This window comes from Necator americanus, chromosome I (assembly GCF_031761385.1).
Source record: "Necator americanus strain Aroian chromosome I, whole genome shotgun sequence".
NCBI classification, from domain to species: domain Eukaryota; kingdom Metazoa; phylum Nematoda; class Chromadorea; order Rhabditida; family Ancylostomatidae; genus Necator; species Necator americanus.
The window spans coordinates 29,999,677-30,025,882 of record NC_087371.1 but is presented as its reverse complement, the minus strand read 5'-3'; the positions used below and the strand labels follow the sequence as shown (position 1 = coordinate 30,025,882).

The following is a 26,206-nucleotide window of genomic DNA, read 5'->3' as shown; positions in this document are numbered from 1 at the left end:
GTTGTTTTCGCATTTGTTCTAGACATCTAACAATCATAAAAAATTTATTTTCATTCTAACGTCTAAAGACACAGAGGGTGACGGATCATAGTTTAAAAAGAACCTATAATATCGCAATGATCCCAATGTCAACAATCAGGGCTCTGTCAAACCACTATCGAATCGAATCAAATCAGGTATCGGATCAGGTAGAACAAGCGCGATATCGAATTAAACATACTCTGTCAACTTTCCAAATAAAACAATTACCTCATCGAGCACTAAAACACTAAGGCGACGAAGATCTTCCTCATTGAGTCTTTGGAGGTTCACGTCCTTTCACTGATTTGAAGATGATCTTTTGTGACTTCGTAAACGTCCACACATACCGTTTTCCAAAGATCAAGACAGCAGTCACGAATGGTGTCAACAGAAGTATCTGAAGCGAAACTCGATATAAGTTACAAAGGAAACATAAGACATAAGAAGTCTGAGAATACTAAAGGATTCCAAACACCACACAATGATACCCAATCTAATAATTACGCGGTATAAATTTATAAAATCGGCGCACTACCTTCATCGTTGCTCTTTATTACCAAAAAAAAAAAAACTACTTAATTCTAGATTTACATTCAACAAAAGTCACATCTTCAACGTTCTCAAAAAATTGAGCAGATTTCTCGAAAAGGGAAACCAGATATAAAATCTACTCAGTGCTGCTGATGCTAGGCGAGATGCATACAGACCTTATCCAATGCAGAAGTCTGTGAAAATGCAAATGCAAATGCAAGAAAGATCGTACTAGTTTCACGGTGGATAACCTGGTTCTTTACCAAAAACTGGCGATATACGAAAAAAATAGAGCATGAATCTTATCTAAGTACTTTGTGCTATTTCCAAATAGTTGTGTGAAATTGGAAATAACAAATGTCATGAATAGCACATAACAATCGAATCGAAACAGAGAACGGAGTAAGTGAAGCAGGAATATCTTGTTTAAGAGAATTTTTTTTTCTGGCGTCCTTCGTTCAGAAAGTACAGCTAAAATTCAAGAATATATTTTCATTTCACTGGAATTTTACTCTCCAATTTGTATGAATGTACCAATCTACTCTTACATATGAGAACACATTAGTAGTATGTGGCACCACTTATGCAAAATTCAAAGGAAATTAAATCATGTAGATAGTAGTAGAGACTGAAATAAGCAACAGAAATAATGACGCCAAACAGTCAATCAGCGGCGATATTATATGAAACACGATATTATATTATTATAAATGTAATTGGGCAAAAGACATTCACAACCAAACAAAGCTTTCAAATAACTGCCTCATTATTATGTATTTATAAAAACAAAAAGGCACATAAAACATTATATATATATATATATATATATATATATATATATATATATATATATATATATATATATAGAGAGAAAAAAAAAAAGTAGGAAGCCTCCAGTAATATAACAGTTACTTCCACCATAAAACACTATGCAATAATCGAAACTTACTAGTGAAGAAATTAAAAGGGAAAAGTACTTTTGTAAAGCGATAAAGACCGTTCTTTGACTTTCCTTTGTGTCATCTACAGATTTTCTACTTGTTTTATGTAGTGTTCTTCAGTAAAGTAGGATCAAACAAACGGAATGATACTTAACCAGGCAGTACTCACAGTGTACTGATAAGCACAAAATAAAGGCAGTTTGCATGCAAATCTAGAACTAATTTGATTTCAAGTATATCCATTAATATAATGATGGATAACACAACAAAAACATTGCTACGACCCTCTTGGAGAAGAAAAACACCAAACATGGACATTTAGGCCGCGATGATCGACACAAAAGGGATTTTCATATTCTTCAAAAAATGTTTCTCTGATTTCTCAAAATTATCAAATAAAAAATACTGGGCATCTCCACGTTGACGATGTTAGAAGTTTCATAAACTTTCCCTGAAAAGGACTTTTCTTCGTAATTTTCAAAAGAAAAGTCTTCAACACGAAGATGTGCTCGGAGAAAAGGTCAACGTTGCTCACAGAAGTATATCTAAGCATCACTGCCGATTTGCTACAAACGTATGCAGAAATCGCTTCGACTTGTGTGATACATTTCTAGATCCCGACTGAGTATAATTCAACGACCATAACATGGATGATTTTCTTTCTGTAGCGACTACCAGGACGAATGATCACTAATACCTCAAAAAGGAAAGAACGAGGAAAGAATTGATCAGAAACAGGTTCGAGTACTTAATTTCTTCCAAATGACGAATACCCTTGCACTTCGTCGTCTTTGCACATTGATTTGTTACTTAAAGAAATAAAATGAACTCTCTAGTCTAGGAAAAGGAGTCACATTAGAGATCCTACCATAAACTTCCACGAGCAACAATGGCAAGCATGAAATTTCCGACATAACCATTCGATTCGTTACTACACTTATATGTCCACTACATGTATGTGCATAGGTGATACATAAAAAGCAGTTATATTGGGTGTACGGTGGGATTTTCAAACAAATCAAATCGAGAAATTTCCACAAAGCAACTGTTCTGTATGGATGTTCTACATATAATATTGTAGAAATAATCTCTTCGTAATCTCCTAGCGAGAAGCCTTCGAGTATTATGAGATACACAAAACTGAACGCCTTTCTTACCTTCAATGCCCATTTCTTTCGTGTATCATGGAACGGCTCAGCACACCAATGCATGAATGTAGCGACATCTTTAGCTTGTTGTGATTGAGTAGCTGGAGTACCATCCTGAAATTTGAGAAGCAGTTAATGTGGATGTTGTAGTAGAAAGAAAAAAAAACGACAAAAGAATATCGTACATGCTAGATGTTGCTAAATATAGCATGATTTCCAATGAGAGGATGACAAATAAAGGAAAATATTTGGGTAATGAAGGATTTGTTGTTCGTTCAATTTAAAGACCAACAAAACCTTTTGAAAACATTTTTATAAATTACCATCAATTATCAACATCAAAATAACAGAGAAGAGAAGATATGAGAGCACCACAAGGAAAAAACAGTTACGAATTATGCGAAAATATGGTTCCCACCATGCTTCTTGCTATGATAATACGAAGACTTTATGTTTTCATCGTTTAGAGAAAAGTCTAAGGAAGCCATCTACACTTTAAAAAATTGCTCTGAATTGATCTCTTTATCTTATGTGAGTTCGAGTACCTACTTTTCTGCAATCCTTTTTACATCTACGTTAAAAAAGAGCACTTTCAATCGCCCATTTCGCAGAAGAGGAGACTTTTGAGGGATAAAAAGGTCCTGCTAGGTTAACTTCCAGTGACGATAGCGCGCTCGCACTCTTGCGTACCTGGCGCTTCTATGTTGACCCGTCCATACCTGGTCCATGTCGTATGTAATATTACTCGAAGATAATAAACCTATAGAAGTAAAAAAAAACTTCTTGAAAGTTAGGAAATCATTTTAAAAAAAAGAACAGAAATTGTGCGGCACCTGTGAGCTGCGTTATTATCAGAGATTTAGAGAGATTATCTTCTGGTACAGAAGATTATATAGAAATGTTGTAGAGTGTGAAACGACACAAAAAACATGAAATTTTGGGAAAAAAACAACCCTACCATAGAAACTAGTTATTTATCTAACTACCATGCTGTAACAATGTACATCCAGTTTCTGTCCGATAAAAAAGTCACTAGAAAATGTGGTGTTTACCTTATAATCGATGCCTTCATCGTACAGTTGTTGTGGCATTGAGATCACTCCGCCAGGGAAGTAAGGATTATACGCTTTACCATCGTCAACCTATAGAACAAGAACAAGTCACTATCGATTTAGGCGTAGACGCAAAACTATTGAAGAAACAAAAACCAGAGCATTTGTTTACCTTAATACCCGCCGGAGGATCGAAGTACCCGGTTAACAAGGCGAAAATGTAGTCATCACCACCATGTCTGGCTAGAGACATCAAAGAAAGATCGGGGGGTGCAGCACCTTTAACCATTACAAGCATGGGTGGCAAAATAAAATCAACAGAACAACCAGTATTGCTGATATTACACTGATATTAATAGTTTTTTTCTCCTCGTCAGGAAAGAGTAAGGGTTTCGTACCCCTTCAAGAATTTAAATGTATGTCTCTTCGCCTAAATTAAAATTCAGATAAACGAACGTAAATATAACTAACCATTATTAGCAGCAGCAGCTGCCTTTTTATTTGGATAAGGATCAGGAAGCTTATCCGTAAGGATTCCTGGCCTTTGAATTGGATTCCCTTTATCATCTACATCCTTGATGAGTGCTTCAGCAGCTTCTGCTTTTGCCTCTTCCTACAAAGATTCAGGTGAGTGAAAATGAATTTCACCGTCGTAGCAACAGGTTAATGCTTCCTAATATCGAAAAAGATCGTACGGGAGAGAAAACATGGAATTTAAATGGAAGAACGAAACTTCTGTTTTGTAAAGTGCCAAAAAACGTGTATGACTTATGTTGTCTCACCTCTGTCATTATGGTATCGACAAAGTGTCGATAGTGAATGAACTTCATTGAGTGACATGCAGCACACACTTGTTTATAAACCTCGTAACCTCGTCGAACCCTAAATATTAAAGTAAAAGTGAATTATAAAGAATCCATTCAGTCCACAACTTGTAGAAGAGATAATAAATAAATAGTAAATAGTGTGTAGTTTTAAAAATGTTAGTAATTATTAAAAACGCCCAAAAATAAAATAGATAATCTACAACAAAAAAAAATACATTCATGACATTTTTTTCTCCAATGCCGAATTTTTCAACGAAAACAATATTTATCCATAGTAGTGAAGAAAAAACTCACGAAGCAATGTCAAAAGAAGAGAAGTTTCCACGGTGCGGCCATGGTAAACTGTATGGATGAACTGCATCGCTGCTGGCATGGACAGAATTCTCCAAAGCATAGATCAAACCTCCACCGGCTACAGCAACACCAGCAGCCACAGCTCCGATGCGCTGAAGCATTTACTAGAGAGGTAGAAAAACGAAATTTTTTTGTTAAATACAGAATGTTAGCAAGCTTATAAAGGAAGGGAAGAAAATAAAATAGAACTTATACGATCGAAAAATAAACGAACCGAAACTCCTGACGTCACTGCCCGCTGCATTACCTAAAAAATGACAGTAACAACAGATCAGAAAGAACCCAAACATCAAAATCGCCAATTAGGAGAAAGTAAGAAGAATCATAAGTGTTACTAACAATATATTAGGAGAATAAAAAGAAAAGAGCAAAAACCAACGAAATCAATCAAAAATCCCACCGGATGCGTCCTACCGACGCGAATCAACACCTTTAACCGAATTTCATCTTGAAAACCACTCCACAGAGGGAAATAATCGCTGATCAACGAAAAAGCATCCCTACTCCCTACCAAAACCAAAGAACTAATTTTTTCACAAGTCATTTACAAGCCGAGCGCCTGCACACCGCAACTGCGCCATGATCGAATTGACGCAATTAGGCGGACTAGATGGCGCGTAATCCAAACAATGGGAAGCTGCTTTTTTGTTATTCTTTGTTTTCCTTGGTTTCTGTTGTTCTGTTGTTCTTCGCGTGGTTCCATACGGTAGAAGATGAGAAGGTTGATTTACGTTTCGCATGGAAATTTAGTTAATTGAGAGATATTTCATTCAAAGTACGTGCCACGTAGACCCACATTAAGGCAGAAACAAAGGAAACAAAAGGTGATGGCATGCCAGCTCATGTCAACAATTTTCGTTCATATTTTGGAGGCGTAGTTCGCTCTCACGCAAAAATGAGGGACGGTCGATGATGGTGAGCGAGTTCAGAGCGTGTCTAGGAGATCTGAGACGTCGAGGCATTTGCTGGTGGAAAAAAAAAACTGACGCATGCAAATGTATGAAGAAACGCATGTTAAATGTACATAACTGGGATAAAATGTGATTTGGTTAGGGGATAGGGGCAATTAACATCGCTTTAATTTTTTCTGGAAAGAAATAACTAAGTCAATGGGCGAATCGAATTCGTTAGTCTAGCGTTAGTCTAGCGTTAGCGTTAGTCTTAGAGGATTTATGAAATCTCAGAGGCGAAAGCTACCAAGAGAAAAAAAAGAAGATAAAAATTCAAGAAATAAAAACGCAGTTGAGTAACTCCCTCCCCCTATCTGCTTATCGCATAGTTACTCACTCAATGACTGCAGCTACAATTCGAACTGATGGAATTTCTTTGCTGGAGAATTTTAGCGTAGTAAATTCTAGCATTTGTTTGTTTGTTTCGTTAACATTTCTTTCCGTGCATATAGCTATGAAAATTCTATGCACAGTAAACATCGTGCACCATCTATCCGACAAGAATTAACGCAAAAAGCCAGAAATTCCAGCATCTACTCGTTCACTTACCTTTACCTTTCTGTTCATCGTCAAATGAAATGTTCTCCGCTGTCATCGTTTTCCAGAGTGTGGGGTGATTACATCGTGAGACGACATGGAAGTGACACAGTCATTCGTTTGTACCTTAATCGTTGCCAACTTGTTATAGTCGGGCGAAGACGACCTGAACATCGGCAGCAGTTGGCTGCGCTCGAAGCGTTGCGATGATATGGGACCCTCGTTGGCTTCTCTCAGAACGCAAAGGTGACTTAAGCTTGCGAGGGCTCATCTTGATCACAACCGCTAGCTCCGCGGCACCACTTCGATAGCAGCCGTTTTAGGGAAATGCGCCGAGCATCAAGTCGTCTTGGCTCGACTATAAAGCAATAAATACCGTATTTCAGCATTCTGATGTGGTAAGCACAAGAAGACAAAGGTTAGAAAGAAAGAGGATGAGGCAAGAAAAAGGATAGACAAGGATTCCTTCTAAAAAATCAAACTTCTTGTAATGTTCCTTATAATGAGGGATTTATAATGTAGTTTGAAACAACATAACGTATGCAAAGTAGACGTACCAGTGTTCTCACAACCTTGCGTATCTTAGACTAATACGTTAGGTGTGGATGGTAAAGTCGGGCCAAAATGACCTGAAGCTCGACGCGGTTGCGTAAACGGCTCGAAACGGAGCGATGGAGCGAGCGGTTGTGATCCAGTTGGGACCCTCGCTTACGCAACTCCACCGAGCTTTAGGCCATTTTGAACAACACGAGTGCTCGTCGAGAATTCCTCACCACAATGTCTATCATCCATATTTCAAATCGTTTCACTGCCTAGCCACATTCAATACGCATGATTCAAAAATTGACGTTATTTACTGACCCCAGTCATTGCTTCAACTGAGTTTTGTGACGAAGTGACACCGCTACTGAGCAATTTTCTAGCCTCTTCACTCAGAATGAAGAGACTAGGCCATAAATCTGCAATTTTTCCTAAAATTGATGTTTGCAACAAGCTCCTCAGGGTTTTTTTGTTCTCTGTTTGGTTTCCCTTCTCTTCTCATCCGTAGTCTGTGATCAGGATTAGGAATTTCCTTTTTCGTTAGCTTGATCGTTTAGCTGCTAAGCTGCTATCTGCAATTTTTCGTAAAATTGATGGTTGCGACAAGTTCCTCATGGCTTTTTTGTTCTCTGATAAGTTTTCCTTCTCTTCTCATCCGTAAGGCGCCTCTAAAGTTTCAATTTGAAAGGATCGGATTTCTAGCTTTATTCGAGTAATTCTGCGTGATTGGCATTTTTCGTAGTCGTCGTATTTTTCTGCAAAGGCGTCTCCTTAAAGACATTGCTCAGAAAGTTGATTTCTACCTCTTTTTTTGTCATTTTACACGACTAAAGTTCTTCTTAGTCAGATTTTAAAACCTTACAACAACTCCGATAATTTCCGCTAAGCATGCACGAAATCCGATCCGCACCACGAACTAAAAACTTTTGAGACGCTTTACCAGCGAAGCAAACTATAAAGCAAAGGAGAAGGGACTTTCCTATGACTACATAATCTCATCTACGTAACATTGTACGAATAAAGTAAAAAAAAAAAAACTAGGGAGATCAGAAACAATTTGTCGTGCTCGGAGTAGGGTCAGCGCCCGCGCCCACCGAGGATGGTGAAAAAGAAACGTTGTAGAAACGAGGTAAACGATGACAACGTAACGCTAAGATCGATAGTTCTATTCATGATTTACCTACGCGAAAAAAAAGAGCGAAAAAGTAAAAAAAAAAAAACGAAAAGGGAGGAATTCACCGATCCCATTGTGTTGTAGAGCAATATTCACGTCGACAAAAGGGATGGGCAACTCCCACCTTCTGTCGAAGAATTGACGCATTACGTTGACACAGCACATTCGATGCCGACTGGATTACGCTGATACAAAAAAAGGAAAAGCAGGGAAAGGAAAGGGAAAGCGGCAAATGATCTTCATATTTCATTTTTATCTGAACTCGTCCGTTAAAGTCTCGTCCCCACGAATCTAGGGTGGTACGGATTTCAGGTGAAGAGTTCCTATACGGGGTCGTAGATTATGGAGAGGATGGTGATTCCGTCTATTTCTTCCTAATTGCGGTAAAAAACGGCCCCGAAGATGCGGCGCGTGCACAAGGCTGGCGCGCTCCAATCGAACTCGTTGTGGAGAATGGCGCACCGGGACGCTTGAAGCCGTATCTTCCGAGCCGTCTTTTACGGCAATTAGGAAGAAATGGACGGAATTACCCTCGTTCCCGTAATCTACGACTCCGTATAGGCATAACCCACCTGGAACCCGCACCACCCCATATTCGTGGGGTAATGCCTTTAAATTTCATCTGAGCTTTTTGGCAAGTTCTCCCTCGATTTCGTTCATTCTCCGAACGTTCAAAACATACAGTCGGGTCAGAACGACCTGAAACTTAGTGCAGTCACGGGGCCAAATGTAGTTAGGAGGGAGCACTCAGTGGCGCCCTTATTTCTCGAAGTAAATAATTAAATCAATCGGGGCCCTAAGACCTAAGCATTACTTTTAGAGGATCTATGACAAGTAAGCTTAAGTTACTAGGAGAAAAAAGTAGGTCAGAGCGTCGAGAAATAAAGGCGCCACTGAGTGCCCCCTCCTCCACCCCAACTACATTTTCCCCCAGACGCTCGTCGGTTGGGCGGAGGATTCGAGGTGGGCCCCTCACTAGCCGTAGAGATGCGCCAGACTTGACCTACATTTTAGAAAACTAGACGAAGAGATATCAGGACCTGAGTCAGATGAAAATCAGCTATCTGAAGTCTTTAAATTTGATTGAAATAGATGTGCTGCGGAACCATACGAGAAAATGACTGTCGGAGCGAACAAACAAGGTGAATTACTACGAATACGAAGTAAAAAAAGAAAGTCTTCAGTCTGTGAAAGAAATGACCGCAGGACATATTTCCCACTCTAGGACATAACTTTTTTTTGAGTTGCTTGGAGAGGTGACAGAGTTAGCATAGCTTAAAAGAGGAGAAAAGATGGATATTGTACTGTGTGCTGGTGCTTTCGATCCTGATGTCCCAACTCTATTCAGAATAGGAGAAAGGAGTATAGGAAAATCCCGTAAATCAATCATATTGTTATATATAGGAAAATCCCGTAGATCAATCATATTATTGTATATCTTGCTCGTATTTGGCTACGCTACCCCGCATAGATGCGATAGTCGGAGCCGGTGCTCCAGCTCCCTTCACTTTTGGACGGTTAGAGAATGGTCTCAGTTGAGCTGCACCCGAAGACCTCCTACACCTGAGTACGGTTCCCCCCTATCGCACCTATGAGTATCAGTATACCGGTGTTGTAAACAGTAATAAACTTGTAACACTGGAAAACTTTAAAGAAAACTTTGTTGGAAGGTACTCATCGAGAACAACATGATCAACAGTTCAACAAAAAACACATAAAACAGGCATCCACAAATCCAGCACGAATCCAGAGACCAAAAAGAGGTTCAGTTTGCTTTGGAAGTGCAGAGAGCTTTGAAAATATTGGAACGATGACATCGCCAAATCTTCGTCGATTCACCGATGACATTGACCTTCTTCGCAGCACTTTACACATACAAGGCGACAGATCAAATTTTGAACAATCCATCTTGAGAAGTCTATATTTCTGAAGAGTATGTTAGCATGCTGATTGCCGCATGTTAGAATTTCTGATCCTTCCGCTATCGTCCCGTCGTGGATTTGCGCAGTGCTTCTACTATGTAATTCCTTGCTTGTTCACATTCAAACAACAATAGTTGTACTTGATCAACCGTAGATGCTTCGATTGATGGATCAACGTCAAAGTGGAAACCATCCGGAAGTTTAGGGATTGCAGGCCCTTTAGACTCTTCGTTATTTTTTCGCATTTTTTCGAGTTCGATGTAGTCTGTTAACTGCTCGTACACACGTCTGATAATTCTCGTTTCCACTTCAGGCAACATTTCCAGGTTAAATCTGCAATCTCAGTGAATAGAAAGAAACAAAGCAGCATGAAAACGTCGTGGAAATTCCGCTGAATTCATCGCGAGTCTAGGACGCTCACCTTTTAATAGCAAGCGTTTGAATGAGAACGAACACTGACGAATAGTAATTTGTAGCCAATGACATGTTTTCATAGCGTGTGTTTTCCAACATTCCCAGGAAACTTCCCAATTCTTCTTGGAAAATTTTCTCGTCCAGATGTTGCCGATACAGATCGACGAACCATGCTACTACAGCGGCTTCATTCTCCAAATGTAGATCGCTCTAAATTGAAAGTTGTACCGGAAGTATTTGAGAAAACCACCGTTGGGCGGCTTCCTCTTCCTTCTTCAGCTGAACATGGTACGGGTGGAAATTTAACTTGTAAGTTCATCTTGACTGAAATTCGTTACAAAATTTTCGAGAAAAAAAAAACCTTGAAATTTTCTCCTAACTGCCGACAAAAAGGTGAACCTCGATCCTTACTCGTACATGTAATTTTTATTGATGGAACAATTCTAGGGCGATGGCGCCAAGGTTTATCAGGATATAAACCACATTGCATCAGTTAAAGGCATCACCCCACGAATCTGAGGTGGGGATTTCAGGAGGAGTATTCGTATGCGGGATCGTAGATTAAGGAGAGGGAAGTGATTCCGTTCATTTCTTCCTAATTGCCGTAAAAAACGGGCCGGAAGATACGGCTTATTTCCTAAAACGAATTCGATTGGAGCGCACCAGCCGTGTGCGCACGCCACATCATCCGGGTCGTGAAGAAGAAATGGACGGAAACCCCTCTCCATAATCTACTATGCCATATATGAATATTCCATCTGAAATCCGTACCACCTCAAATTCGTGGGGTGATGCCTTTAAAGTTGTCTTCAATAGAACCAACGCAAAATGTGTTCTTTAATCTAAGGCTCATCTAAGATTTACATTTGTGTGACTGGATTGCTACTGCATTTATATGTATAGAAATTCTAAGTATTTGATGTCCTGGGATAGTCAATCGGAAAAAAGAAACAATATCGACACGTTCTATATAATGTTGTTTCGAGTTTCGAGAAAGCATCCTTATGCTGGTAAGGAAGAAGTTATCTTATCCTTATCTTATCCTCCCAGACACGTCTGGTACCAATTTATCGATCCAGAAAGGATGAAAGGCTTGGACTGCACTAGGGCGGTTTCGAAAACGTGAACGTGAACGTGTGGCTACAGCAGACCTCCAACCGACTGCTCAACATCCGCATCGCGTTTGTTGATTATAATTAATAATAATATCAATAACAATAATAGTAATAGTAATAGTGATGATAATTAAGGTGTTTAATAAATCCGTTTAATAAAAATAAACGTGGGTGCACAGCGCTCTTACACCTTTATCTTCCGCCTCGCGCCCTCTCCGTTCCCCTTAGAAAACTCATCTCTATTTGAGGTATCGACTTCTGTTGCGTCGAACAAGAAAAAAGAAGAGAGGTAGTGGTAGTGCTAGAGCTGATAGAAAACCCGATGACACTCGATGAAAACCTCCGTGAGAGACTCAGTCACGTCACGTGTGCAAAATTAGGATCGCTAATCTTCCTGGAGTTTCAGCAAGTGGAATGTTTCAGGATGTATACTAATTTTCACTTGCGTTCTTACCATTTGTTTCAATAAGTGGAGCAAAAAAATATTTTCAATTTTTTATACATCTAGGAAGTTCCCAATGAGAAACTCTGGCTGCTTGGCTGATTCGTCCTGAATTATGGCACAAATACATCCGGAGACGAAAGTCCATTTTGGTACTCTAAGGTGCAGATATAAGTAATTCCAGGAAATTTTATAAATGAACGAATAAAACACAAATGCGACATACATACGTGCATTGGAGACGAAGCTCAAGGCTATCGATTGAGCCCATATGTTTCCGAACGACTCTATATGAGTCAGAGAACGTCGTTCGACTCATTTTCTTACATGTTTTGCATTCATTCCACAAAAAAGAGGTGAAGATATCATCACTGTTCGCGTTTATGGATGACAGAAGTATTTTCTCCTTGTTTGGAGACAAGGAAACGAAAGCAGTGTTCAGATTTGGACATTAAAACAAGCTCGGATAATCCGTCAACGTGAAACCTCCATTCGAATGAAATAATCATTGGAAGGACGATGCTCTACATCGTTCAGAGAAAAAAATCAGACATTTTTATATTTTTGCTTTATTGACGTGCAATATATACTATTTATTATAAAATCTCCCTCCTCACCTGAGAAAGAAAGCTGCCAACAGTAAAAAAAGAAAAGAGAAAATGCCAGAAAATGACCTATGCTTCATTTAAGAAATCCTATCCTCACCAGGAAAACTATCACTTGTTTAAACTTCCTATCATAGTGCAAAAAAATATAGAATGAATGCCTAACGATGTCGGACCCAAATGAAAAATCGAAACAGAAAGGCTAGGATAAGTGGCCACACTTATTGTTCTTGTTAGAAAAAATTGTACTTGGTTGTTTTCGTCGGAAATCACATGATCGCCGTTTGCTATAAAGTCTGGTCTAAGTAAAGCACTCCATTAATTTTTTTTTAAAAAAGTTAATCACAATGCTGACGTAAGGATTTGCCAGAGGAAGTACTTTAACATGAAGAAAGAGGAAAAAAATGTACGAAATACTGTTAGCTGAAAATTTACGAATAACAAGTAAAGAAGAAATTGTTTCTGCATCGACTGGAAGTGAGGAAAATCATATTAATTTACGTGTTTACGAAAAGTATTGGAGAAAATCCAGACAAAAGAGAAAAAAAAAACGAAGGAGGATTCCGTGACAGTGGCGGGGTACCAGTTGTCACATACATACAATGTTTCACCAATAAGAGGACATATTGCCTGTTCTTTGTGTATACAGAGGACGACAGATCTGTGAGGTTACGTGATATTTTGCAAATTTTTCATTCCTCGCAATGGTGTATGAGTGTCCGCGAGAGTTGTGCAAAACACAATTCGAAGCATTCAACAGCTTATTCATGGAAAAATTGTGGAAAAATTCAGAAAAGAACATTCTTTCACTCATCACTAATATTTTCGGATACTAAACGATGTACTAGTAACTAGCGCATATGAGTAGAATGGGAAAAAATCTACAAGTCAACAATTTTGCGACCACGACTGCGGACCGGAATACGGATTAGCTGTGAGAAAAGAAGATTATCCAGGTTTTTGAACCGCATCCATTTATTTTCCAATAAAAAAAGCTACATAAAATTTGATGGGTGATCCATCTTCGTCTGGACTTTTTTCTAACTTCTATCAACGATTCCCCGGTCGCGAGCATCTATCCTCATGTATCAGTTTTCAAATTTCTGGGGGAAGTTTTTCTTCTCGTTGGTTGCTGCAGAAGCTGCACTAACGACTGATAACATTCTAACTTATAGCTTCAAACTTTATATAACAAACATACCACCCTTAGAGGTGCTATCTATGGGGAATCCCTTAGATCATTTTTGATCCTAACTAATTGTATTGCGAAATATTCCAACGCTGTTATGTTCCTGTTATGTTATGAGAAAAAAACTCTTTTAATTTCAAAAAAAGAGCACAAAAATTAATTAGTAAGCTTTATCTGATTCTATTATCTTTTCTTCCCACATCTCACTGATCACGCAGAACAGAATGGTACCGCACTGAGTGTCGATGTTGTGTTCTGTCGACGTGACGCGATACGCCCTCGGTGGCTTCGATCTTGTCAGGAATCATTGTCCAGGCTTCTTTGATGAAGCCACCGAAGGAAGAACGCTCAATGCCGACACAGCAAGTTCAACACCACTATACTGTAACTGCGAAATTTTTAATATTTACAGAAAATGAACGGTTGATTCAGAGAAAGATGACAGAGGTGCAAGAGGATGGTTTTGGCGGAGGACTCATTCGAACAAATGTGAATGCGCCAGAAAAATGAAAGTACGCCATAACAATGACGGAGAACTTTTTCAACACTTTCGGAGGATACTTTCGACTCTTTAGAGGAAAGGGCATCCTAGGCCCAATGGAGAAATCCCAGAGAAAAGTATGCAGTGATAAACTGGAAGTCCGATTAAAATGCGACTCTGTGCACTTCCATAGGAGTAGATAGTTGTTTTGCTGTTCAAGTTATTCTGCATAAGTAGAGGATAAAAAGGATAAAGTGCTAAACGTCAATAAATCCGCTTAGGATCCACCAACTCATTCACTCCAATTCAGAATCGTTTGAGGTTTACGAAAGCATGTCTAGCCTACACAATTAGTTGTGGAGGCTAGCCGATGTACAGTCGTATCAAAACGAGATGAAACTTGGTGCGGTTCCGTAAGCGGAAGCGCTCGAAGCGGTGCGGCGGGACGTAGCGATCACAATGGGTCTTTGTTAGCGTCACTGATCGCAGCAGTTCGAGATGGTCCCACCTAGATTCCAACTGCCGGCTCCATCGCGCTGCTCCAAGCCCAACCGCCTACGCAACTGCACCGGACGTAAGGTCGTTGACCCGACTAAATAAAGCCAGTGCCTTTGTCCTCTAGAATAATCCTGGTACCAATTCGTCGACCTCTAAGGAATGAAAGCCTTGGTTGCTTTAGGGCGGTTTCGAATCATCGACTGACACTGCGGCTGCGGCGGAACTTCTTCCTAATTGCGCTGATCCATTGAACATCCTTTTGATGTCTTATCGAAACCTTTCAGACATTGGAACTTTATTGACTTGTAAAGCTTATTCGACTGGAAGCAAGGCGGCAAGCAGAAGAACTACGACTTCAACAGTGCTTTAGTAACAGCGGGCATGCTGCCATGGGTGTGGCCTCAACGAGGTGGAATTATGAGGCAAATGAGCCAAGAGAATGTGGTATGTGATAGTTAAGCAATGAATGAAGTGTTTTCGTTTTCAATCGATATTAAAGCATTTAAGTATTGACAACCGCACACATGAGCTCGAGTGTGCAAATGCACTGATGCTCAGCTCCGTCGAAATTTCAAGACCAGGAGTCTAGAAGTTTTGACGGAGCTAATCTGTTGGTGTGTGTGTTCAAACCGTGAGGGAAAGGGAATACTTTTTGACAAAATCAGGGGCGGGTGTAGTGCAGTCGGTAAGGGGTTCCGCCGTGACCACACGATCGATTGATGGTTCGAAACCTCCTTGGTGGCAATCAAGCTTTTCATCCCTCCGGGACCGGTGAATTGGTACCAGACTAGTAAGGGAGGATAAAAACACTGACTTGACACATCCGCTAGCCCTTCAAGTCATTGTATACGCCAGTTCCACGTTCCTGAACCTCAAACGATTCCGAATTGAAGTGAACGAGGGGGCGCATCCCAAGCGGATTGATTAACGCCAGACACTTTATCCTTTATCTTTTACTTGAGAAAATCACCTGCTCGCGCCTTCTTGGAGATGTGGACGCCTCCGCGAAATCCTAGAAAGGACGACCGAGAAATGAATAGTTGTGGACGATTGGATTAAGTACGATGTATTGTTACACAAAGGTTGAAGACAAATTAAATGAAAGGGCAAAATTTAAAGTATTTTTTCTGGACACCTATCTTCAAGTGCAATTACTACATGGATTAGAAATGTCCCATCAAATGCTATTGATTGCACAGCAGCACAGAGAGAGGAAAAATAATGTAGGGCACCTTGAAGGACGAAGAAGAGTTATGTATAAAGAACACCAAACTGTGACTGGGATGCTGGAAGAAAATGCTGGAGGATTACAAGCAGCAGCGTGTGAAGTTGCGAGAACAACTGAATTTACTGCTATTACACAAGTCGATGCAATCATCACAATCATCATGTTTGTCATCGTTCGAAAGACATATCATTGACTTTATCCTGGATTCCTTACTTTGAACGAACGTACTGTTAGATAGGAAAATGATGAAGAAAATGGGAGCAAAGCTGAAGTTGCCACAACGGTTCGATAAAGGAAACGCGCGTCGCATTATGATGCCCTCCAAAGAGCAACCATGTGTACTACGGAGAGTTAGCTGCAGTAAATTAGCAACTTCTGCATTTCTAACCGAGAGCTTCTCTAATATTAGCAAACTCTCGGTGAATAAATGGTTAGGGCTGGCGTAGTGAGACTACTGCTTAAAGGCATCACCCCACGAATCTGGGGTGGTACGGATCTCCGGTGGAGTATTCGTATACGGGATCATAGATTATTGAGAGAAGGGTGATTCCGTTCGTTTCTTCCTAATTGCCGTAGAAAACGGTCTGGAAGATACGGCTTCGAGCGTTCCGGCGCACTACTTCCCACAACGAGTTCGATTGGAGCGCGCCAGCCTCGTGCACGCGCCGCATCTTCCGCGCCGTTTTTTTACGGCAATTAGGAAGAAATGGACCGAATCACACCCTCTCCATAATCTACTATCCCGTATACGAATACTCCACCTGAAATCCGTACCACATCAGATTCGTGGGGTGATGCCTTTAATTTATGGATTCAAGCTTGAAGCTATTCGATTCTTGCTTTGTTTCTACGGAGTGAGGCGCTCATACCGCGCTTCTAGAGATATAAAAGGAGTATAGTAGGGTCAAAACAACATGAAGCACGGTGCAGTTACGTAAGCTGCTGCGCTCGAAGCGGCGCGAAGGAAAAAGCGGTTGGAATTGAACTGCAACAAAGAATGGTGTTGGCGAGGGTTTTCTCTCGATCCTAACCACTACGCTCCACCCCATCGCTTCGAGCGCAACCGCTTACGCAACTGCATCGCGTTTCATATCATTTTGACTCCACTACACATATAGGCGGTGACTATCATCTTCTAAGTGAGTCAGAGGTTTAAGTAAATACATGGCGTTCGAAACATTGTAACGCCGTTAGTGAACAACGATGTTTCGAATGTCACAATGTATTTAATTAATGGTCGCAGTCACTTCCATGCATAACACGATTTTCGTGTCTCAACACTTCTTGCAGTACCAATTCTTACACTTGATGTTTGACCCGTGGTTTATGGGTTGTTAGGCATAACTGAAGTGACTTTCCTGCTTGGAACACAAATGAATCAAATTATGAAAACAAAAGACAGAAGTCACTCCATTTCTTCTTAATAGTACCTAAAACAATTCCGGAAGGGGACCATGTATATTTAGAGTTATTGTTCTTTGTAGAAACTTAAAGGACGGGCCAAGAGCTAGGACTCCAAGCTACTTTGGCAGTGGTTATTCACAAAACCTGCACTTGCGCAGCTTCTTTTCGAGACGTTATCTGATTCTGCTGAGGCGGGGCTACTTTGCGAAGTCTACTCTTTTGATTTTTGGGCCCTATTCGTGGAGTTTCCAAGTAGAAAAGGAGACCATCTTGCAAAACACAATGTTAGTTTATGACACAGGATAATCAACACTTTTTTCCGATTGTCACCCAAGACGAATGAGATCTACGCACTGCGCAGTATCTTTAAGTACTGGTGTCTGGATAATGTTAACGAACTGCATGAGGAGCAGTCTTATAGCTCACAGAATGTTATGAAAGGCATAAAGTCATTAATAATTGATAAGCATCCATTTTTGTTATGCGTGGTTAGATACTTGACGGAAATCTAGAATGCTTCTAAGGCGTTCCTAGCAGTTATTTCTTTCTCGTCCGCTAATGTCGCACATTTTTTTAGAACTCATTTCCATCATGTTTCTCATTCTTGTGGCGCTCTCATATGTAATCGAATTTCCACGCCTTTTAGCAGCCAAATGTTTTTTTTTAATACGAAGGCTCAGCATCCTACCATTTTCTCCAATATAAGTGGCATTGCACGACAGGCATTCTTTCTGGCAGATGACTCCGATCTTCGTGCAATCTCCAGTTTTACCGAATCGACAGAAAATGCAACGATCCAATACACATTGCCTATTGACTGTTAGGAACCGCCGCTTGATGCTGAGTGACAACTGCTCGATGCTGAGTAACGATCTGTAAGAACACAGCGGTTCACCAGCCCCCGCCAGTCGATGAGACTGGTCAGCTTGTTTTCCTTTTTGGGTTTTTGCGTGGTGTATTTAGAATATTATCGAGGTTTGGCAAGGGTGGAGGACGAACTCGATGGGATTTGCGTGGGATTAAAATCACGAACCATTTTCAGGCTGCTAATAAACACAAGTTTGTCGAAACGTCAGGCCACAAATAAAGTTTCATCAAAACATCGCTGGCACAGTAGAAAAACATGGAGTAATTTTGTTTACGGTTAGAAAGCATTAGGAAGCATCGATGAATAAGTTAAGAGTGTGATTGAAAGAGCATCGTAGCCTCACAGTAACTTTTTTCTTTTTAAAATGCTCTGCATCTGAAGGTGTGCAACCAATCCACTCATTATATCTGCTTTCCATTTTTTCTCCAAACTTTTTCCAATCTGACAGTTCTGTCACAGTTTCTTTTGTTAGTCATTCCGAAAAAAGCTCCGTTGTTTGTCCCTTTGGTAAAACTGGAGATTGCACGAAGACCGGAATCATCTACCAGAAAGAATGCCTGAAGTGCAACGCTATTTATATTGGAGAAACTGAAGGATGCTGAGCCTGCGTGTTAGAGAACATTTGGCTGCTAAAAGACGTGGAAATTCGACTACACAGATATTAGAGCGCCGCAAGAATGAGAAATATGATGGAAATGCATCTGAAATAAAGTGTACGACATTATCTCACGAGAAAGAAATATCTGTTACGGATGCATCAGAAAGATTCTGGATTTCCGTCAGGTATCCAACTATGAATAACAATGCGAATACTTATCAATTATTAATGACTTTGTGAAACGTGTGTTCACCACTCGCACATGTTCAAACAATATGAATGAACGAACGGATGAATTGATCAGCTTGCTGCTTTTGCTCTATCCTATTTACGGATTTTAAGATGATGTTGTATGTTTCGTGATATCTGCAAACTAGCCCCGACTTCCATCTAATGGGGAGAGAATGCTCTCATCGAAAATTTCTCATGTTCCCTTTAAATATGTGCATTTTCCTGTTTGAGATGAAGTCTGCAACATGCAATATTCACTATTTCACAAATATTTAAGCGGAGTTCAAACGTTTTTGTGCTTGGGAACCTCAACGTACTTCTGTCTATGTTTTCTATAAATTTCCTAGATGGAAGCTTTATTAGCCTGACGTTTCGGTTTATTAATCTTGTTGTTCCAATCGATAGAAGAAGAATAAGGCTACAATGTTTTTTTTTTCGGAAGTGATGGATCTTTGAAAAGATATCGCAGCATTTTACCAGAAATTCCAAAACGTTGTTAGGAAACAGAACGGATGAAGATAATTAAAAGTGAAGAAAGGAAACAGCGCAGCGCAAAACCACACTGTTTTGCGACTGGTAGTGTTTCACGTTGATTTCATGTAGTAGGTGAAAAAAAAAATTCTAAAAAATTCCAAATTAAGTATTCTAAAATATGTTGAAAATACTCCAAGTGATGTGTAATACAAGAATGTTCGGGCAGAAATGCAATTACAGTAGTTGCCCTCGGCAATAAAATTTCGCGAAATGATTTCGCAAAGAGCATGTAGTGTTTTTTCTCACTATTTTGTTGTGTTTATTCTCATCTTTTTTGAATTTAAGTAAAGTTCTTGCTTCAGAAAGTAGTGGATGAAGAACATATCGTGTGCGCTTATGTAGTAGTTTAGAAAAAAAGCAGCTGTAAGACAGTCCCAGCCGAAAGAAGCGCGTACGAAAGCCTGCTGGTGTTTTTTTTTTGTAAATATTAACAGCTAGCTAGTAGATTGTCGACAACCCTTCATTTCTAGTATGAATTATTTACTTGTAAATCAAGATCCTAGACATAGTCGGGTCAAAACGACATGAAGCACGGTACAGCTGCGTAAGCGGTTGCACCCAGAACGGTTTGGTTGAGCGGTTGGAATCGAGGTGGGACCATCGCGATGGGTCCTCACCCGATCCTAGTGAACTGCCCCGTGCTTCATGTCGTTTTGACTCTACTATACCTGTAAACGCTTGGAAAACCTAAGTGCTCTGGTTTTCTAATCCAAGCATCGTATCCTTCACTCTCGGTTACTGATGGTGATATCAGTTATGCGAACAGAGTTTCTTCCCAACTTAAAATATCTAGTAGTATTTCCAGGGAATTGAGTTCCACGTACTTGGTGACTAGGATCACTGCAGGTACCAGTTATCAGAATTTTCATCAATCCAGTCTCGTAGATGAGACGATTTTAGGTCTTAAATGAGTGTTTGGCAAAATCCGTTCTCCCTTAAAGGCGTCACCCCACGAATCTGATTTGGTACGGATTTCAGGTGGAGTATTCGTATACGGCATAGTAGATTATGGAGGGGGGGGGGGGGGGGGGTGATTCCGTTCATTTTTCCCAATTGCCGTAAAAAAACGGCCCGGAAGATGCGGCGCCGCACAGGGCTAGCGCGCTCCATTCAAACTCCTCGTAGAAAATAGTGCACCGGAACGCTCGAAACCGTGTCTTCCGGGCCGTTTTCTGCGGCAATTAGGAGGAAATGAACGGAATCACCCTCCTCACCATAATCTACATACGACCCCGTGTACGAATACTCCACCGGAAATCCGTACCACTCCAGATTCGTAGGGTGATGCCTTTAACGGTAACCGTGAATGCATGCATTGATAATCTCTACAAAACCGAAGCGGAAAAATCCGACAAATCTTCACAATGATTGACTATTGCGTTCTCGTTCTAGTCTATTTCTCCTTCAATTAATGTATTGTTATGAAATTCATCATATTTCCATACTTATAGTCAGGTCAAAACGAAAAAATCAAGAAGCACGGTGCAGTTGCGTAAGCGGTTGCGCTCAAAGTGGTGTGCTGGAGCGTAGCGGTTAGAAGGAGTAAGGAATGTTGCTTACAACATTCTTTGCTGCAGTTCACGACGGTACCACTTCGTTCACAACCGTTGGCTCAACCTCACTGCTTCGAGCGCAATTGCACCGTGCTTCATATCGTTTTGATACTACTACACATTTTCTAAGTTTTGATTTTTAATTTTCAAAAACAGTGAAAAGTAAAATTCGAGAACTCGCTCACCCTCGCAAGAATCTCTTGGACAACGTGCTTGATGAGGAAAACTTTTGGTTTACATTTGAACAATAGCATCAGCTCACGACATCGTTTCATTATAGACACACGAAACCCATGTTGTTGAAAGTCTTCAATGAATCGAAGCAACGGCATGATTAGATTCTGAAGCTGAACCAATTCAGCAAATTAACGTAGTTAAAAGCTGAACCATACCGTGCACAAAGGAATGTCGGAGGTGTCCAAATTTTCTAAAGTATTCACGATATGATCGAGAGCAGTAAGAACCGGCCTTACGAAGAACCCCTCATAGCTGAATAAAAGAAGTAGGAATACTTTGAAAATCCATGAAAAATAGTACTGAGCAAGAAATCACTTGTAATCGTTTTCGTGCAAATAGTTCGTTAAACCTTCCATTAAATACTTTCCAAGGAGATTACGAGAGTACACACACGGAACCAGTGTTGTTGGTGCAGTGATGTTAACTGAAAATATCATATGGTGACTAAGACAACCATTATGAAACATCACAGAAGAGTTTGAATTTTCTTTTCTTTTGAAGAATTTTTATATTGCCTTTCTTTGATCGTGAACGTGTATTTTGATCCGATCCCTGCAATAATTCAGTTTTTTCAGTAGAAGAAAAAGTCCGATAAGAAGCTGAGCTGGCTTAACCTATTCCCATCGCTGCAGTTTGCAACGGTCCCAACCCGGTTTCAACTGCTGCCTCCACTACGCCTTTACGAGCGTACGTACGCAAATGCACCATGATTCATATCGTCTTGACCTGACTATGAGTAGTTGGGTCAAAACAACATGGAGCACGGACAGTTGCGTAAGCAGCTGCGCTCGACGCGGCGCGGTGGAGCGTAGCGGTTGGTATTGTGCAAGGATCCTCGCTACCCCCACCCATCTCTGCAGTTTGCCATGGTCCCACTTCGATTCCAACTGCTGTCTCCACTGCGCCGCTTCGAGCGCAGCCGCTGACGCAACTGTCCGTACTTAATGTCGTTTAGACCATATTATATGTATGTTCTTACAGTCCGACGCAGTGTTCTCAGTGAAGGAGTGCACTCAGCTACCTCTACTTCATGTAGAGAATCACCTCGACCTTTTTTTCTTGTTTTTTTTTGTACTTCTTCATTTTCTAATGTAACACCATAGTGCCAAAATGGGTTTACGCAGGCTTAACAAAGTCGTTTTCCATTAGTTTTATCGTTTGTTTTGCCCCTAGGAAGCCTCCGAGATCTCAGCTTGTAAGGACTTGATTTTTGTATTATTTTTTAAACTTAACTGTATATTATTAGCATTTGTTGAAGTCGGAATTACAGTAAAATCTCAAAATTCGTCCTAGAAGGAGGCTAACTGGGCACGTTTGCACAAGGTGCGGTGCAGAAATCCAGTTCCTGAGAGCTGACGTCCCTAGGAAGACGCCTTAAATTTTAAAAAAAAAGAACAAATGAACTAGCAAAAAAGGGTTTTTTTGGTAGTACGATTACGATAGATCAAAGACCTTGCACATTAACATTAGAAAGATGAGACAGAAATTAAATTCCTAGAAACTGAGATCTCAGAGGCGTCCTATTATCAAAACAAACAATGTAATGAGGGGTAAGGACTTCGCTAATACTACAGAAGCCCATTAAGATGTTAGTACTCCTATAAAGATAGTGAAAAGTATTTTTAAAACAAAAAAAAAAGAGGAACGAGGAGTCCTTCGCATACAATAGAGGCAGTTCAGTGCACTGTTCCACTAAGGACGCGACGTGTCGTCATTTAACCATTTAACCAAATATTACGCCTACTATATGGATAAGTACGCGTGTGCAATCGTCATCGAACGTGTTGCGTCGCTTAGACGAGGTACATCCTTGCAAATGGGACGTACATGGATCCGCTCGCAACGGTCGTCGGGACGAAAGTCAATAAGACGATAGTAACTACGGAAAAGGACTTTGCTACACCAAGATCATCGAAAACAATGTTAAACGATGTTATGTTGACACCACCAAAGTTATGTTAAAGGCAGCACACCACGGATCTGAGGTGGTGCGGATTTCAGGTGGAGTATCCGTATACGGGGTCGTAGATTGTAATTCTCAAATATGTATCCACATAGGCTTATCAAAGTGTGTTATGCTGTTATTATGACCTACGCTGACCTCATTTCAGAAACTTCACTCCTGCCGGTGTCGTTGTTGTTTCAAGCCCATCTCTCCTACTCTCATAGATGAACGGTTTCCATTTAAAAGGAGAACACCACGGGCGGCATCAAGTGTGGTTCCACCCCCCTCCCCCCCCCCCTAGTCGTCCTAAAAAAACGTCGTGGGGAGTGCTTTAGTTCCTACAAGGAACGTTAGAACGCTTCTCTATGCTGTCTCTAGGTATCTATACGTTCTAGTCCCTCAGCAATTTATTCGTTGGTTTCACTTGAATAGACAGTCGAGGAGAACTAACTGGCTTCCGACCGCTGCGCAGCTGGATGCGGAGCGTGTACAGGGGCGGCGCGTTGCAACTGAAATTGAAAAACGGAGTCTTTGACGCCGTTTTTATACAAGGATTAGGCAGAGATGAGCGGAACTAACTGGCTTCCTACCATTGCGCTGATCCCACAATCTACAACCCTATCTCTAGCTCGTCCAGCGGTTTTCCTCACTACGTCAAATTCGTGAGATGCTGTCTTTAACAATTAAGAAGAGGAAAATAAACATTTTCATCTAGGTTCTAAACTCCATTTTACTTATCAATACTTCGTCAACCACCCTACTTTATTTGAAGTCTCAAACAACTGTCACCACGCACCTTTGTTTTTTGCTCGATTCAAAAAGCGACGAAAGAAGCAATGATGGCGGTGTGGGCGGGGCGTTAGCAAGTCGAAGCACAAGAGAAACTGCAACGCTGCTGAGGGGTTATAATGACGTTGTCAGAAACCGAGCAGCGCAATTACCGACACTCATTAATCTTCTGGATACATGGCAGCACCTCATACAAGTACTTTTTGCCCCCTCTCTTCTCCCTAAAGCGTAGCGCAGCCACTTGCGAAACTGCTCCGTAGGTTTTGACGTTTTGACTTCCATATTTTGTCGCGACTTTATTGACAATCAAAAATCTTTTCTAATGGCTGAATAAATGAATAAACTAACGCAGTCTCGGCGAAAACGGATGAGTCCTAGAATAATAGAAAAGAAGAGGAAATGCTTGAGGTATTTCTATTTCTCTAGAATGAACAGCCGTCTCAAAAGCTGTAGACATCCTGAAGAAAAACTCCAACTCAACGCAATTCTCAGATAAATAATAAAAATTATCAGCGGAATTTCAAAGAATCTCACCTTTTCGGAAGAACGAAGGGTATAACTCTGAGACGATAAAGTATGTAAGCGGCGTGAAGTGCGGAGTCAAACACGTTAGGATCATGCTCTCCGATAATGTTCTCTTCAAGCTTCATCGGTAATTCGTGGGATAGATCATACCATTCGTCAAAACTGTAAAAAAAGGTCGGTGACAATTAAAACGATAACGAGCAGACCATGGCTACGTAGGAAATACACTCACTTGCTCTCTATGAATTTGTTGGAAACTAGGGAAAGCATCTGAGTTATGAGTAGCTCAGCAAAATGTGACGTTGTTCTACCAGACAAGAAATTGAAGCAGATGCGGAATTTTAGCGTATCCGGATAAATAGCTCTGTAAAACAATTATTTAACGAAAACATGTTCGGCTATTACAGAAGCTAGGTGAATACAATTGCAGTGCAAGTGCACAGGAACTTGCCTTCTGAAAATCGATGGAACTTTCCTCTTAGAGAAAATCATTGATTAGTTTTAGAAATGAATCTTATTTTTTTACTCTCTGTGGTCACCTTTTTTTAGTACAGATTTTAAACTGTCGGACTCCATAACTGAGTACAATTTTTAGACTTCACAAAAAAACGATCCTTTTCACACATCGGTACGTGTTATTAGAAAACAATAATATCAATAAAATATAATATCAATATCACCCAACTCACTAATTCATCACATCTATAATACATGCATTGCCTATTTCTGTGATAGGGTGCTTTTGAGGGCTTTTTGACAGCTTCCCAAGATTTAACAGTCGTAATTTTGGGTGATTCCGTCCATTACTTCCTAACTGCCGTAAAAATTATCACGGCGAGATAGGAAGGGATTCCGTCCATTACTTCCTAACTGCCGTAAAAAACGGCCCGGAAGATGCGGCGTGTGCACACGGCTGGCGCGCTCCAATCGAACTCGCTGTGGAAAATAGCGCGCCAAAACGCCCAAAGCCGTATCTTCCGGGCCGTTTTCTACGGCAATTAGGAAGAAGTGAACAAAATCACCCCTCTCTCCTTAATCTACGATCCTGTATACAAATACTCCACCTGGAATCCGTACCACCTCAGATTCGTGGGGTGATGCCTTTAAGCCGCTTTCAGCGCAGCCGCTTACGCAACTACACCGAGTTTCCTGTCGTTTTGAGCCAACTATAAATATTGGAAAGTATTACTTGCGATCACTTAAGTATCAATAAAGGGATATATTGTTCATGGTAATCAGAACTAAAGCGAAAGATTAAAATAAAAGATTAATAATGACAGAAAGCAATAAACTTACTCAAATAAAGTTTCCACAATGTTCTTCAAATCATCATCGTTGTTGTCACGGAACATCGTCGCAGCGTCAAAGATGCTATTAATCGCGAGCTTACGGAAAGAATCTGTCAAGTTCGGCGTTCGTTCCAGAGAAAAGCTTGCACATCTAATCTAATAAACTACTTACTTTGTTCGTGAAAATCGTGCAGGAAAAGCAACGCTTCTTCATATTTGGCATCTTTAACCAAACTGAGGAAGTGACTGGTTTCCTCACTCATG

The 26,206-nt window shown here is 40.5% G+C and overlaps 2 protein-coding genes across 4 annotated transcripts; both read right to left on the bottom strand.

Annotated features, from left to right (window-relative positions):
* Positions 1–289: 289 nt before the first annotated feature.
* RB195_007300 (uncharacterized protein) lies at positions 290–6,391 on the bottom strand (the record flags this gene model as incomplete). 2 transcript variants are annotated; one of them, XM_064180851.1, is made up of 9 exons in its annotated part: positions 290–418; positions 2,651–2,755; positions 3,694–3,783; positions 3,866–3,972; positions 4,165–4,306; positions 4,476–4,575; positions 4,815–4,966; positions 5,089–5,121; positions 6,374–6,391. In XM_064180851.1, the coding sequence occupies 9 exons, from the start codon at positions 6,389–6,391 to the stop codon at positions 290–292; spliced, it is 876 nt and encodes a 291-aa protein (XP_064037688.1). The 2 variants fall into 2 exon arrangements, with proteins under 2 accessions (XP_064037688.1, XP_064037689.1); XM_064180850.1 differs by lacking the exon at positions 6,374–6,391 and having other exon boundaries at positions 5,089–5,118.
* A 50-nt stretch (positions 6,392–6,441) lies between these two features.
* On the bottom strand, positions 6,442–26,205 carry RB195_007299 (uncharacterized protein; the record flags this gene model as incomplete). 2 transcript variants are annotated; one of them, XM_064180849.1, is made up of 13 exons in its annotated part: positions 6,442–6,487; positions 6,738–6,829; positions 6,919–6,942; positions 10,138–10,330; positions 10,419–10,621; positions 21,343–21,498; positions 21,550–21,646; positions 21,710–21,818; positions 24,477–24,586; positions 24,663–24,815; positions 24,886–25,017; positions 25,950–26,052; positions 26,115–26,205. In XM_064180849.1, the coding sequence occupies 13 exons, from the start codon at positions 26,203–26,205 to the stop codon at positions 6,442–6,444; spliced, it is 1,509 nt and encodes a 502-aa protein (XP_064037687.1). The 2 variants fall into 2 exon arrangements, with proteins under 2 accessions (XP_064037687.1, XP_013293009.2); XM_013437555.2 differs by lacking the exons at positions 6,442–6,487; positions 6,738–6,829; positions 6,919–6,942 and having other exon boundaries at positions 10,057–10,330.
* Between the last annotated feature and the right edge of the window lies 1 nt (position 26,206).